The 13864-nt window shown below is 42.8% G+C and overlaps 1 protein-coding gene across 16 annotated transcripts in view; it reads left to right on the top strand.

Annotated features, from left to right (window-relative positions):
* PPP2R2B (protein phosphatase 2 regulatory subunit Bbeta) overlaps window positions 1-13864 on the top strand; it is a 503044-nt gene that overhangs the window by 450100 nt on the left and 39080 nt on the right. For all 16 annotated transcript variants that reach the window (XM_032158260.2, XM_032158258.2, XM_032158257.2 and 13 more), the window contains one exon: window positions 6189-6353. In XM_032158260.2, the coding sequence (XP_032014151.1) occupies window positions 6189-6353 (165 nt within the window). The remainder of the gene's footprint in view (window positions 1-6188; window positions 6354-13864) is intronic.

The raw sequence follows: 13864 nt of genomic DNA, 5'->3' as shown, positions 1-13864 counted from the left end.
TTGGATTCCTAGGTATTTTATTCTCTTTGAAGCAATTGTGAATGGGAGTTCACTCATGATTTGGCTCTCTGTTTGTCTGTGATTGGTGTACAAGAATGCTTGTGATTTTTGACTGCTATTTTTTAATGTTTATTGTTTTCTTTGTTTAATATGTATTCATTTTAGAGATTTGGGGAAAATAAAATGAAGTGACCAAAAATCTTACTACCAATTTTGCTGTCTATACATTTTGGATTTGCATCACAGTTTTAACTTAATGCTAGCTAATTCAACAATGTGGGTTCAGGGGGAAATAAAAGAAATTTAAAAGGCCAAAAACAATTTAAAACTCCTGATTTACCCAAGAATCTTTCTTCTTCTTCTTCTTTTGAAACTTTCCTAAGGAAAGAAGTTCAGGTTCCTAATCCACTTTTTTTGCATTAGGACATTCCTTTTATTGATATTATTTTTAATACAAATAATTAATACATTAATACAAGTTATTTTTTGGTAAATTACTTTAGCAATAAACAATTCACCTCTTACTCTGCTAAAAGGTTAGAATGGGTTGGCAAACTATGCCCACAGACCAGATCTATCCCAAAGGGTTTTTGTAAGTAAAGTTTTGTTGGAACACAGCCACACCCTTTCAGTTACATATTATCTATGGCTGCTTTCCTGCTGCAACTGCAAAGTTGAATAGTGGTGGCAAAGGCCCAAAAGGCTGAAAATATTTGCTACATGGTCCTTATGGAAGCTCACCTAGTTTAGGATATGGACTCACACTTTTTTCTGTCCATTTATATATATATATCAGGCATATCCACAGACTATTTTATTTTGTATGTAGTTGGGATTATACCATACGCCTTTTTCTTTTTAAAACAATTTTTTATTTCCACAGGTTTTGAGGAACAGGTGGTATTTGGTTACATGAGTAAGTTCTTTAGTGGTGATTTGTGAGAATTTGGTTCACCCATCTCCTGAGCAGTATGCACTGAACCCAATTTGTAGTCTTTTATCCCTCACCTCCTTCCCGCACTTTCCCCCTGAGTCCCCAAAGTCCATTGCGTCATTCTTATGCCTTTGCATCCTCTTAGCTTCCATTTATGAGTGGAAACATACAATGCCAAGAACCTTCCTTCTATTCAATCTAGGACATATAGAGACATAATTTCGCTCTCCCTTTCCTGCTTTTACTGCTTAGTAGTTATCAACGCCTAATATACTGTGTATTATACTCATTTACCTTGTTTATTGACTGTTCCCTACTAGAATATAGGCTCCATGGATCGGGGGGCTTGGGGCCTGCTTTGGTCACTACTGTATCTCCTGCACCCAGAAGAGTACTGGCAGGGTGTAGATTCTTTGGAAACACTTGTAGAATACATGAAGAAAGAAATGAATGAATGGGCCCTTCTCTCTCTCTCTCTCTCTCTCTCTGTGTGTGTGTGTGTGTGTGTGTGTGTGTGTGATATCTTTTATGTGGTCATAGTCAGACTGTATATACTTTGTACCTAACTTTCCTTACCCAAAATAATACACATCATAAGTATGGAAAGTATCCTAAGTTTTGTTTGGTTTTTCAATACAGGATCTCGCTCTGTTACCCAGGCTGGAGTGCAGTGGCACAATTACCACTCACTGTAGCCTCACCCTCCCAGGCTCAATCAATCCTCCTGCCTCAGCCTCCCCAGTAGCTGGGACTACAGGTGCATGCCACCACACCTAGCTAATTTTTGTGTGTTTGGCAGAGATAGGGTTTCACCACGTTGCCCAGGCTGGTCTCAAATTCCCAGGCTCAAATGATCCACCCACCTTGGACTCCCAACTTGTTGGGATTACAGATGCGAGCTACCATGCCTGGCCCTAAGATTTTTTCCAGCCTGAAATACAACTTTATTAAAAGAAAATGTGGAAACTGTACTGATCATTGAAATCAAAAGAAAAACCATTCGTAAACCCACCCTGATAGAACTATCACTAATGTTTTAGTGTCTTCCCATTTAGCTCATCATTTTCAGAGTATAAGTTTTAAATGACATCATCATACTATTGTTAGAGTTTTGTGCACTATGGTTTTTACAGAATTGGAAATTTCACTGCAAAAACAATGAGATATATAAAAATTCATCTAATCATTTCCTTATTCTGTATATTTATTTAAGTTGTCAATCTTTTTCTAATATCATATGGGACTTTTGTTTTCATAAAAAGCTTTTTCTAAACTTGGGATTAGGAAATGATATTTGAATGGCCCCCATGCTACCTCTTACCATCCTGCTATGACCCTCTCCATTCCCTTATCCCACCACTGATGAACCATTTATGGCTCTGGCTTCTCATTTGTTTGAAGTGGATCCCTTAAGGAGTGACCTCCTGGTGTCTTCAATTATTATTTTAAATGATGCCTTAGGCCACTGCCTGGCACAGCGGTGCCCTCACCTTCCCCTCTTCTGCCTTCCAAGCATGGAGCTCAGCTGCCAAGCTGGCTGTGCCCCCTCTTGTCCTCAGAGCTGCCTCCAGAGTCCCAGCAGAGAGCCAGATTAACCCCTTTTGTTAGCAGATGTAATTTGCCTGGGCTCAGCATTAATAAGAAATGCCGTAAGCAGTCGGGTCAAGAAGAACAGATCTGTCAAGCCCCAGGGTTAATTTAATAGCAATCTGTTGGCTGTCAGGGTTGTATATTAGCCATGAATTCAATGCTCTGTTTTGCTTTTGCCATCTAGTTATTTGGGACAACAGGGAAATAATTTGGATAGAGAGCTCTAAAGGATTAAAAAAGAAAATTGACTGTCCAAATGCATCATTCCATTTTCAAGATTATATGTGGAGCCACAAATTGCTCATCTTCTTTCTCCTTCCCTCCCAACATGAAGGGCAAAATTACATATGCTGAAAACATGGATCGCCCTTTAGAGTTGTGCAGGGGAAAATGCCCGGGTTTCTAGGGGATACAGATGTTGAATATCCTCTCCCATCATCCCCGTAAGTCATTTAATTTTTAGCAACTAGACTTCTCTCAAATGTTTCTAGAACTCACCAAATCCTCCAGCAGGTGAAAACCCAAACAATCCCTTGTCAGGCTTGTGTCCCAAATTCTGCTTCAAAAAAAAAAAAATCTTAGAGCACATAAAAATTCTGATTCTGGAAAATGCAGTCACCAAAGTAGTAGGTAAATTAAGAGAGCACAAGCCTACAGCCAGAAGAGACAGGGCTGCTCTCTCAGATTAGCTGGGGGTCTTTTCAAAACAACCAAAATTGTCACATTTTGGCCAGCTTTGTGAGGCCATTCCTCAAGGGAGGCAGAATGGCATGGTGAGAAAGAATCCAGGCTCCGGAGTCAGATAAGCTTGGGTTCAAATCCCAGCTCTGCCCACTGTGTCACATAACCTCAAGTAATTTATCCGAGTTCCCTCGGCTGTAAAATGGACCTGTTAATAATGCTGCTCTCATAAGGCTGAGATGAGGGGCAAGGGGGACAACACATGGAAAGTGTTAGCACAGGGCAGACCTGGCCCCTGATCAGCATTAGCAACTGGCCATATCTTCCTCTTAACTTCATCATCACAGTGATTAAAAAGAGGGATAATCGTGGTTTATCCCTGGAACCCCTTTGAGTCAAACTAAACAAGCCCTCTACTCAAAAAGGAAGACTGAGACCTGCTGGGGATAGGAAGCCAATGGCTTGGGGTTGAGGGCTGGATGGTGGGTAGGCTTGGAAGGTCCAGTGAAGGAAGGAAAGATCCAGAGATGGCAGCTCTGGGCAGATCTCGTGGGCACAGCCCCACTGGCGTCCTTGATGGCGGAGGATGTGCCTGGTTTCATAGACATGTTTAGGCACTTTGTTTTTGCACATTCTGACTTTGGGGCTTTATTTTTAGGTGGGAAAAAATAACTGTAGCTGTAGCACCTCCCCCTCCCACACAGCGAAGATCCCTTCCAGTTCAGCTTGTTTTTAGAGCTATACTGGTAGAGGTTGAGAAAGCTGACACCAGATTTTCTTTCCCTATTTGGAGAAAAGAGAAACATGTTCACTGGCACAGTGGGATACCAAGGCTCGCTCTGGAGGATGAGGAAATCTAACAGCAGCTGAACACTAACCTCTGTTTACCCAACGCCACGTCATGGCCATAGAGCCCAGGGCATGGGTCAGTGGCTGACAGAGCACCGGAGCTGCAGCCTAGAGCCTCCTCCTGAGGGACACAGGCTCTTGCTCCACAGCATGTGATGCTAACTGCAATCATATTTATAACTCTGGCAGAAGTTGAGTTGAAAGGTAGTATTTTGTGAATCCAGGAGACTCACATGCCCCAGAGACCCGAGTAATATTTGCATCTGGGTTTGGTGGGAGAAATTGTAGTAACATGCACTGTTAGCTCAGTTTCATGCCAATTTTAGAAAGAACTCAGTAGGGTTTATAAAAGATACGGAAGGGGAAAGAGGCACAACCAAATACAAAGCCATTGTTGCAACAAATTCATGTTGGAATGTTGTAGCGGGGCATAGGTGATGTTTGATCATAGATGATTACTTTGTTAGTGCTAGCAGGACTAAAAATATCAGTGCATTTGCTTGTACCGCATCTAAACTCTAAGGAGGGGACTATGCTACTAGCTTAATGAAAAACATACAAGACTTTCATCCATCTCAGTCTAATGGGGCAGTTATATCAAGTTATTGCTTGTTGATTCAATACATTGTTGTCCAAAATGTGGTGCATAAACTCCTGGCACACGCATTTGCAATTATTATATGTTGATTTTTATGCATATTACTTAAAATGTAGCTACCTTATTAAACCCATGATTTTATGAATGTTGGATTACTGTTTAGATAAAGCTAAGTAAAGAAAAAAGTGAATCAATTTAAAGTTGATCTGAAAGAAAAATGTTAAGTAAAAAGTACTACCTGATGATGCACAGATAGGGCAAAAATCACAAAGGTGGCTCACGAGTGGGAAAATCTAGGAAAAGTGGGAGTCCTGTTGGTCAGCTTCACCATGTAACAGCATCCATATCACAAGGCTTTTTCTTTGCAGGATGTTGCTGGGTCCTCAGACAGCATCTCGGCCCCTCTGTGTCCTGATCCCCCAAGCTCTGGGTGGAGGAGTGAAGAGATCTGTACAAGTGCACTCCTTCACTCATGCCAGACATCCTACCGAAGGGGTTTATTTTCATTGAGTCACCTTCATAAATAAAAGGCTAAATGTTTCATTCCAATATACAAGGATATGGTCTTTAAAAAATAGAGGTATAATTCTTGATCAGAAAGGGAAATACTGAGGAAAAAAAAAACCCAGATGATAAAACTAAGGATATTTTCCATGGGACCCTAAAACTTTCCAACTGGATGGCTTCTTTCTGATACTTAAAAACTCCCTCACAAGCTGAAAAGCAGATCACAACTTGACAGAGACTAGAAGTCATATATAGCATACATGAGAGAAATTTTACATAGTTATGAAAGAGCACAGACTTTGCACCTGGGATGAAATCCTAGTGTTGTCACTTAGCCACGTGACTTGAAGCAAGTTACTTTATGCACTTGGAGCATCCGTTTCCACCCCTGAAAAAATGAGGATAAGGAAAATGCTTATTATATAGAGTTCTTGTAAGAATTAAATGAGATAAAGTACATGATACGCTTTGCACAATGAATGGCCTATAGCTAGTGCTCAATTACTGGTAGCAGTTATTATTATTACCATCAACATATTATAAAGAAGGGCTTAGGGATTTCGTGAAAGAGGATATGCACTCTATTATTACAGATATCACTTAGCCCAATAATCCAGTTAAGGAATCAGATAAAATGAATTATTTGGTTATAATAGGACTAGTACCTTAATCATTATTATAAAACGAGAAGCACAATCTTTGCAACTTGGTACATTTTAGCCTGATTGCACAAGCAGTTAACTTTAGTCATAAGTGGATGTCTTTTACATGTTTATAGAGGATAAAACACAAATGAGGAGTCAAGAGACCTGAGTTCTAATGCTGCCTCTGACTACTGGGTAGCCCTGGGCAATTTTCTTAAAGTTCCTGAGCCTCATCTGCCTGGGACAAGTTTATGATGAGGATCTACCACGTGCGTAGCAAATGTTGACATGTTATACTAATATAAGATGGTGCCATTGCTAATTCTCCCCTTCCCCAAGTTCCTGCTTCCTTCTCCTGGTTCCTTCCTTGACTCGTCTGTGCCAGATATCGTGGACATTAAGCCAGCCAACATGGAGGAGCTCACGGAGGTGATCACAGCAGCTGAGTTCCACCCCCATCATTGCAACACCTTCGTGTATAGCAGCAGCAAAGGGACAATCCGGCTGTGTGACATGCGGGCATCTGCCCTGTGTGACAGGCACACCAAATGTGAGTAGCAGCTGAGGGGAGGTGGGGGGCATGGCCACTGGCCCCAACATGTGGGGGGAGAGCCTGGGAGCTTATGATCTTCCTTTCTACACCAGACACACTAGGAGTAAAGAAACTACAAGTGGGAGTCAGCTCCGTATTTTATACTTCAGTAAAGATGAACATTCATGTTCGATTCCAAAACATCTAGAGATGAAAATAAATAAGACATGACCCTCATCAGAAAAGGGTTTAAATAACAGTATGCTGTGATCCAAATTATGTGTTAAGGAAATCATGCTTGCTGCCATGGGGAGAATGACTTTGAGGAATAGCAGGGGGACCAGCTAGGAGACCGTTGAAGAGTGGCCTGGACAAAGAGGTGAGTGGAAATTGAGAGGGCAGATGGGTTCTAGACACATCTTTTTTTTTTTAATCCATGTAACCTGCACAGTACTGCACAGATCTTGGCAATAAAGTTAACAGGACTTGCTGAACTGCGTGGGAGGCTGAGAACATAAAAGGCATCTAGAACAGCAGCTGGGGGAAGGAGCTGGTGGCTTCTTGGAGAGATTGCGACTGTAGGATGCCAGAGCCATGTCATAATGACCATGATTTTTAAAACCCAAACTTTTTTCATCAAAGTGAGTGAACGGCCACAAAAGTAACCAGAGGAGTAGTATGATCAGAATTAGTTGTTAGGGAAATTGTTCAGATGGAAGGCAGAAGGATAAAGGTTAAATTCTGGCTGAGAGAACAAAGAAACAAGGAGACAGGTTAGGAAGCCACTATAATATAGATAAGCATTTCTTAACAGTACACCATTGAATCTTGTGCTACATAGTTTTTTGTTTCGGGGAAGGGGCTGTCCTGTACATTGTAGGATGTTTAGCAGCATCTGTGGCCTTACCCACTAGGTGCCAATAACCCAAGCCCAATTGTGATAACCAAAAATGTCTCAGACACTGTGAAATACCCTCTTGGTGAAAACATTGCTCCCGGTTGAGAACCACTGATCTAGACTACAATTCGTTCAGTAACAGATACAGCATGATATTCTTGTATCTACAATGTATTTGTTACAATAAAGAACTCTGAGTGGTACAATGGAAAGGTAGGACTTATCTCCTATACTCAAGGAATTTAAAATTTGGCTAATGAGGCAAGATGCACCCAGGAAGCATTTCAGGAACAATGTATAAGGCAGTTTAGTTTTAATACTCAAGTGAATGGTGGAGATAATTATGGATTAGGCCATTCAGAGAGGGTTGAGACATTTGAAACAGACCTCACAGGGAAGGCAGAGGCTGAGCAGTTGAGTGTTGAAGTACAAGTAGGATTTGGTTAGGTAGGAAACAGGAAGAAGAGTATTGTTGGCAGCAAGCACAGAATGGGCAAAATTCTGAAGTTACTAAAGTAATGGAACATTTGATGGGTGTCAAATAAAAAGTGTCAGGCTTGGGGAAAAGGGGAATCTTGGAATCTTGGGTTAATGAGGTTAAATAGCAATGATGGTTCATATCAGGTTGATCCTTGAAGATCAGATTCCAAAGTTTATGCTGTCATGTATTCATGCATTCAGTAAGTACTTATATTATACCCAGAGTCTGGTTCCCATAGTATCCAGTCCTTCTTAAGCTGTTCCACCAAATACAGTTCTGGTGGGGCCAAGCCATGAGCCCTGCTGCCATGGGAGGAGGGCACAGAGAGGAATCCAGTTCCTCCCATGTGCTCTGGGTTGGCCCAACCTACCAGCAAAGGCAAAACAGCCCATGCCTGGCAGATACCAGCGACCCTGGGGGAGGTGCTGACCACAACAGATTTTCTTTGAAGCCTTATTTTTCTTTCTAAAAATTCATGTGAATTTTACATTTTACCCCCATATAATATCTATTTTCACTTTAATAATTATGTTTCTACCCCTACTCCCAAATTTTAAACAAAATTGGTGTTTTTAAAAGATGTAACATTTATCCTATGGCCTCTTGTACTTTTTAGTATACCCCCGTATCCTCCCCTCTTCCTAACCCCCAAGGATATATACAGGTACCCCAGTTGGAGAAGCACAGTTTCTAGTATGTGGGAGGTAATTTGAGAGCATTTAGCTGGACAGCAGAGTTAATAAAAATTGTGTTTTATGGAAGATTAACACAGTGGTCATGTGAATAAAGATAGGAAAGTTAGAAGGTTTTGCTTTAGTCTCAATGCAAGGATAATTTGGAACCTAGATAAAGAATGGTGGCTATAGAAATACAAAGAAAGAGAAGGAGGAAAATGAACATTTTCTTTTAAAATAACTATGTGTGTTTTAAGTGACATTAGTGACATTAAAGGTTGGCATTCGTCATACATGGATGTGATATGAATTGTTCAATGTCATTCCCCTGTACATAGTAAATGCCTTGAGGATGAGAATTGAATCTGACTTGGTCACATTATATGAACCCCTGTCACATAAGCAGGGGTCAGGAAATATTTAATAAATGTGTGTGTAAGGGTTGACATAAATAACAAGTGGGAATGGGGAAGGATGGAAAGTCTCTAACTCTCTCCCAGAGAGTGAAGTGTTGGGATTCAGTGCAGGACATGCTGTGGGTGAGGTGACATGAGCTGTCTAAGGAGGCAGGGCCTCTCTGGTGAGTGAAGGCAGAACCGGGCTTTCTGGGCCACCAACCCAGGGTGGAGGCCAGGGATGGCACAGGAAGCCCTGGCATCCCCATAGCCCAGTGTGGCTGACACTAGCCTTGGCTTTGGAGTCAGACAGATCCATATGCGTTCTGGATATTGGGGAATCAACCGACTGCGAAGCTTGATGAACTGAACACAAGATAGAAAAAGGGCAAGACCTTAGAAGCTTTCAAAACTAGAATGGTAAATAACTAATGGGTACTAGGCTTAATACCTGGATGATGAAATAAACACACACAAAAAAACCCATGACACATGTTTACCTATGTAATAAACCTGCACATGTACCACTGAACTTAAAAGTTAAAAAAAAAAAAACGAGTGATTTAGAGCAGATGCTTTGGAATCAGAACTCAGCTCTGATACTCAGTACCTGCATGACCTCAAGCAAGTTATTTAATCATTTTGAGCCCCAGATTCCTCATTCGAAAGTAGAAATATTAAGGACAGCATCATAGGGCAGGTTGTTCACAAGAACTAAATTTCATGTGTGTGAGATCCTAGCCCTCTGCCAGGCACAAAGGAGTCAATAAATGACGGCAGCAGTTATCACAATTATTCACCCTGGATTCCCCCGGTTCTAGGCCTGCAGACATAAGATGTTCAAAACCCCAACCCTCTTGCCAGATACAGGAGGCCTCATTATTCATTTATTTAATCAATATTTGTTAATCACATACTTTATGTCAGGTACTGTATTAGACTCTGGAGACACAAGGGTAAGCAAAAACAGACCTGGTTTCCTCCCTCTTAAAGCTCACTGTCTGTATTAGAGTTCTCCAGACAAACAGAACCTGTAGGGTGTGGGTGTGGGTGTGTGTGTGTGTATGTAAGTAAAGAGATTTATCATAAGGAATTAGATCACATGGTTATGAAGGCTGACAAGTCCCAAGCTCTGCAGCCAGCAAGCTGAAGACCCAGGAGAGCCGATGGTGGTGTTCTAGTCTAAAAGCCATCAGAGACCGGGCTCAGTGGCTCACACAGGTAATCCCAGCACTTTAGGAGGCTGAGGCGGGCAGATCACCTGAGGTTGGGAGTTTGAGAATAGCCTGGGCAACATGGTGAAACCCCGTCTCTACTAAAAACACAAAAATTAGCCAGGTGTGGTGACACACACCTGTAGTCCCAGTTACTCAGGAGGCTGAGGCAGGAGCATTGCTTGAACCTGGGAGACAGAGGTTGCAGTGAGCTGAGATTGCCCCACTGCACCCCAACCTCGGGGACAGAGCAAGACTCTATCTAAAAAAAAATAAATAAAACCCTCAGGCTGAAGACCCAGGAAAAACCAGTGTTTCAGTTCAATTCCAGAAGTAAGGGGGGAAGAATACAGTGTTCCAGCTTGAAGGCAGTCCGGCAGAGGAGTTCTCTGTCCCTTGCAGGAGGGTCGGCATTTTTATTCTCTTCAGGCCTTCAGCTGATGAGATGAGGCCCGTTGACAATAGGCAGTACAATCTCTTTTACTCAGTCTATTAATGTAAATGTTCAACTATTCCAAAAACACCTTTACAGAAACACCCAGAATTTCTAACCAAATATCTGGGTACCCCATGGCTCAGTTAAGCTAATACATAACATTAACCACACTGGCTAAGGAGAGAAGATGTATTAGAGAATAGAAACAAATACAGCATCGTAACTGCAATACATGTTTAAAAGAGAGGCATGTGCTGCTTCAAGTAGGGGTGATGAGGACTCTACAAGGCAGTGACTGCTGAGCTGAGACCTAAGGATGGAGAAGCAGACGGGGAGAGCCCAGGGAAGAATCATGCAGCCATACAGAAGCAGGAAGCCGGTCAAGCCACACACCCAGGGAGCCCCAGAAGCTGCTTCTCTCTCCAGCTTCAGCCCCAGAGAAGCAAAGCCCTGGTGACCGTCCTGAAGGAGGCGGAGGAGCCAGCTACTGGCCTTCAGGCCTCTGCCCAGCCCTGTCCTCCCACTCCCTATTCCAACACCAACAGAGTTCTGAATTGCAAGCTGCCAGCCCACTAATCTAATTAAGAAGCAAATGAAATTCATTTTCCTGACTCCTTCAAAGTACCAGCCTTCTTCAGTGCACGTCTCCCTTTGTTCAGCTGCTGCGGCTACGGGCCCCAGCTCCTGCCAGCTGGGAAAACAAGTTCAATCTGACCCCTCGCCTGACATTTCATATTGATTTTCTCCATCCTCCTCAAACGGCAGCCTGCAGTCAACCGTAGTTCAGCCGAGGTGTGCGATCAGAATTGAGACAGTTCATCAGAGTTCAAAATGAAAAGCAACATTGGCTTTCGGAGATGAGCTCTGAAAAGGAGGGTATTTAATAACCATCAGCATTTAATCAAAATGCCGAGGAGAACCGTGTTATCAGAGCTGCATTTATTAATTTCCATATGTCCCTCACTCTGCATACTCAGCAGGGGTTGGAAGGGATGATTCCTTTTCTCCCTTGCCTATTTTTTTCTACCACTTCTGGCGGTAGTGATAGGGTTGTGTTTGCAGTTTAGATGCCTGAAACAATAGGGTGCTGATGGCAGCAGCACTTAGCTAGAGTGGATTATTCTTTCCCCTTTCCATGCATGAGTATCGGGGGCTGGGTGAAGAAACTGGCTAGGTGTAATGGACACCAACCTGGGGAATGAAAGGAATTAAGCCTGAACTCCTTTCTAATGTGCCCCGTAAATCTGGTCTCTGCGAAACTTTCCAGGCTCAGCTCCCTGTAGCCTGGCCACACTGGCTTGCTTCCTGCACCTCCAATACATCCAGCCCTTTCCCGCCTCAGGGCCTTTGCACATGCTTTTCTGCCTGGAATGCTCTCCCCCCACGCGCTCTACCTGTCTGACCTGTACTGACTTTTTAAGTTTCTGAGAAAATGTCACTTCCTAAGAGTTAACTTCTCTGTCCACCCCATCTGCACCTACCGTCTCTCAATCTCATCACTCTATTTTATTTCTTTATTTCTTTCATAGCCTCCATTATAGTTGTTTGCTTTACTTAGCCTCTGTCTTGCTGACTGGAATACAATCTTTATGAAGACAGGGACTTTATCTCACTAATTACTGAATTTGTACAATACTTACATAGCACCTGGTGGGGCTTCATAGAACATCTGTGGTGGAAAGGCAGGCAGATAGGAAAAGACAGGTGAAAAAAGACATATTAGTTTACCAGGGCTGCTGCAACAAAGTACCATGGACTGCACTGCTTAAACAATTCAACTATTTTTTCAAAGTTCTGGAGGCTAGAAGCCCAAGATGAAGTGTTGGCAGGGTTGGTTTCTTCTGAGGGCTGTGAAGGAAGGATCAGTTCCACACAGCTCTCCTTGGCTTGTAGATGGCTGTCTTCTCCCTGTGTCTTTACATCACCTTCCATCAGTGTCTGTGTCCAAAATTCCTCTTCTTATGAGGATGCCAGTCCTATTAGATCAAGACCCACCCTGATTACCTTATTTTAATTACCCGTTGAAAGCCTCTATCTCCAAATACAGTTATATTTTGCAGTACTAGGAGTTAGGACTTCAATATATGAATGGAGGAGGGGCACAACTCAGCCCATAGTAGAAGGAAAGACATAAAAGTCATCAAGAACACAAGCCCTGGAGCCAGCAGTTCCAGACATTGTTTCTGGGCCTCATTGCCGCCAGAAGCCTGGGCAGGTGCTGATGTTGACACCTTCCTCCAGGAGGTAAGAGTGGAAAGAGGTCATGGACACAGGGCTCTTGCACAGCCCCTGACACATTGGAAGCACACAATGAGCATAACTTTTATTAAAGGCAGGAGAGAAACTAGACAAAGGACCAAAAGACCAGGATGATAGAAACCTGTGCATTGGGTCTCGACAGTTTCACCAGGCAGGGTTGTCCATGTGTGTTAGGACAGCGATGCCTGGAGGCTTTCCTGTGGTGCTAGAACACTTTCTTTCTGAACAAAGCAGACTTTAATTGATTTTAGAGGCATTGAAGTACGTAATTCCTATTCAAAAGCCAGTCTTGAAGGGAGAGGTTCCCCAATAAGTAGGGTGTGGTTTAGCAGCATAAAAGCAGCAGGTGAAATCCTCAAGTGGGACTGGAAATAGTAAAAGCGATACCTTGAAAGGCCACAGAGACTTGACTTGCCAAAGACCTGGGGACACAAAGATGGAGCAAGTGGAGAAATGTTTATGAATGTTAAAGCAGCATGCGAAATGATAATCTCACCATGAATGCAGCAAGATCAGGATGAGTATGTGTGGACAAAGACTAGCAGAGGCTATATGAAAGGGATGAGGTCGGGGCCATGAAATGTGGGCGGTTTTCTTATTTTCTAGATTCCCTCCAAGGTTGTTGTTTTACTTCTATAACTTGAAGAATGTTGATGAATGACTGAAGAGCCCCACCGGGTGCCTTACCTCCAGAGTGGAGACAGCAGGAAAGATCAAAACTCCCTGCCCACCCCAGCAGCCCCTGTCATAGGTACTGGAATGAGGCAAGGCAGTGAGGAACCTAGCATGATGTTCCCTGTAAGCACAGCCCAGGACATTTTTGTTTTGTTTCTTCCCCTCTGTCAAACCAAACTGACAGTAGTGAGTGAATTCAGGGACTGGGTCAAAACAGAGGAGGAAAATCAACGTAGTTGAGCAGCCACTATCAGCTTGTATCCATGGCCTAATTGGTGATCTTGAGCAGGTTACCTAACCTCTGTGCTTCAACTTACTCACCTATAAAATATGGGTAGTGGAAGTATTTACCTTATAGGGTGCTTGTGAGGATTAAATAACACCCATGGAGCCTTAGAATGATGCCTGGCACATAGTATAAGCATCGTGTTATGGTTGGAGTGAAGATGCTGTCTTGCTTCCCTACCACATGTGTCTTTTAAGTGGGGGAGCAGTAA

This window comes from Hylobates moloch, unplaced genomic scaffold (genome assembly GCF_009828535.3).
Source record: "Hylobates moloch isolate HMO894 unplaced genomic scaffold, HMol_V3 SCAFFOLD_6, whole genome shotgun sequence".
NCBI classification, from domain to species: Eukaryota; Metazoa; Chordata; class Mammalia; order Primates; family Hylobatidae; genus Hylobates; species Hylobates moloch.
The sequence above is the reverse complement of the archived record's forward strand: the minus strand, read 5'-3'. Positions and strand labels throughout refer to the sequence as shown.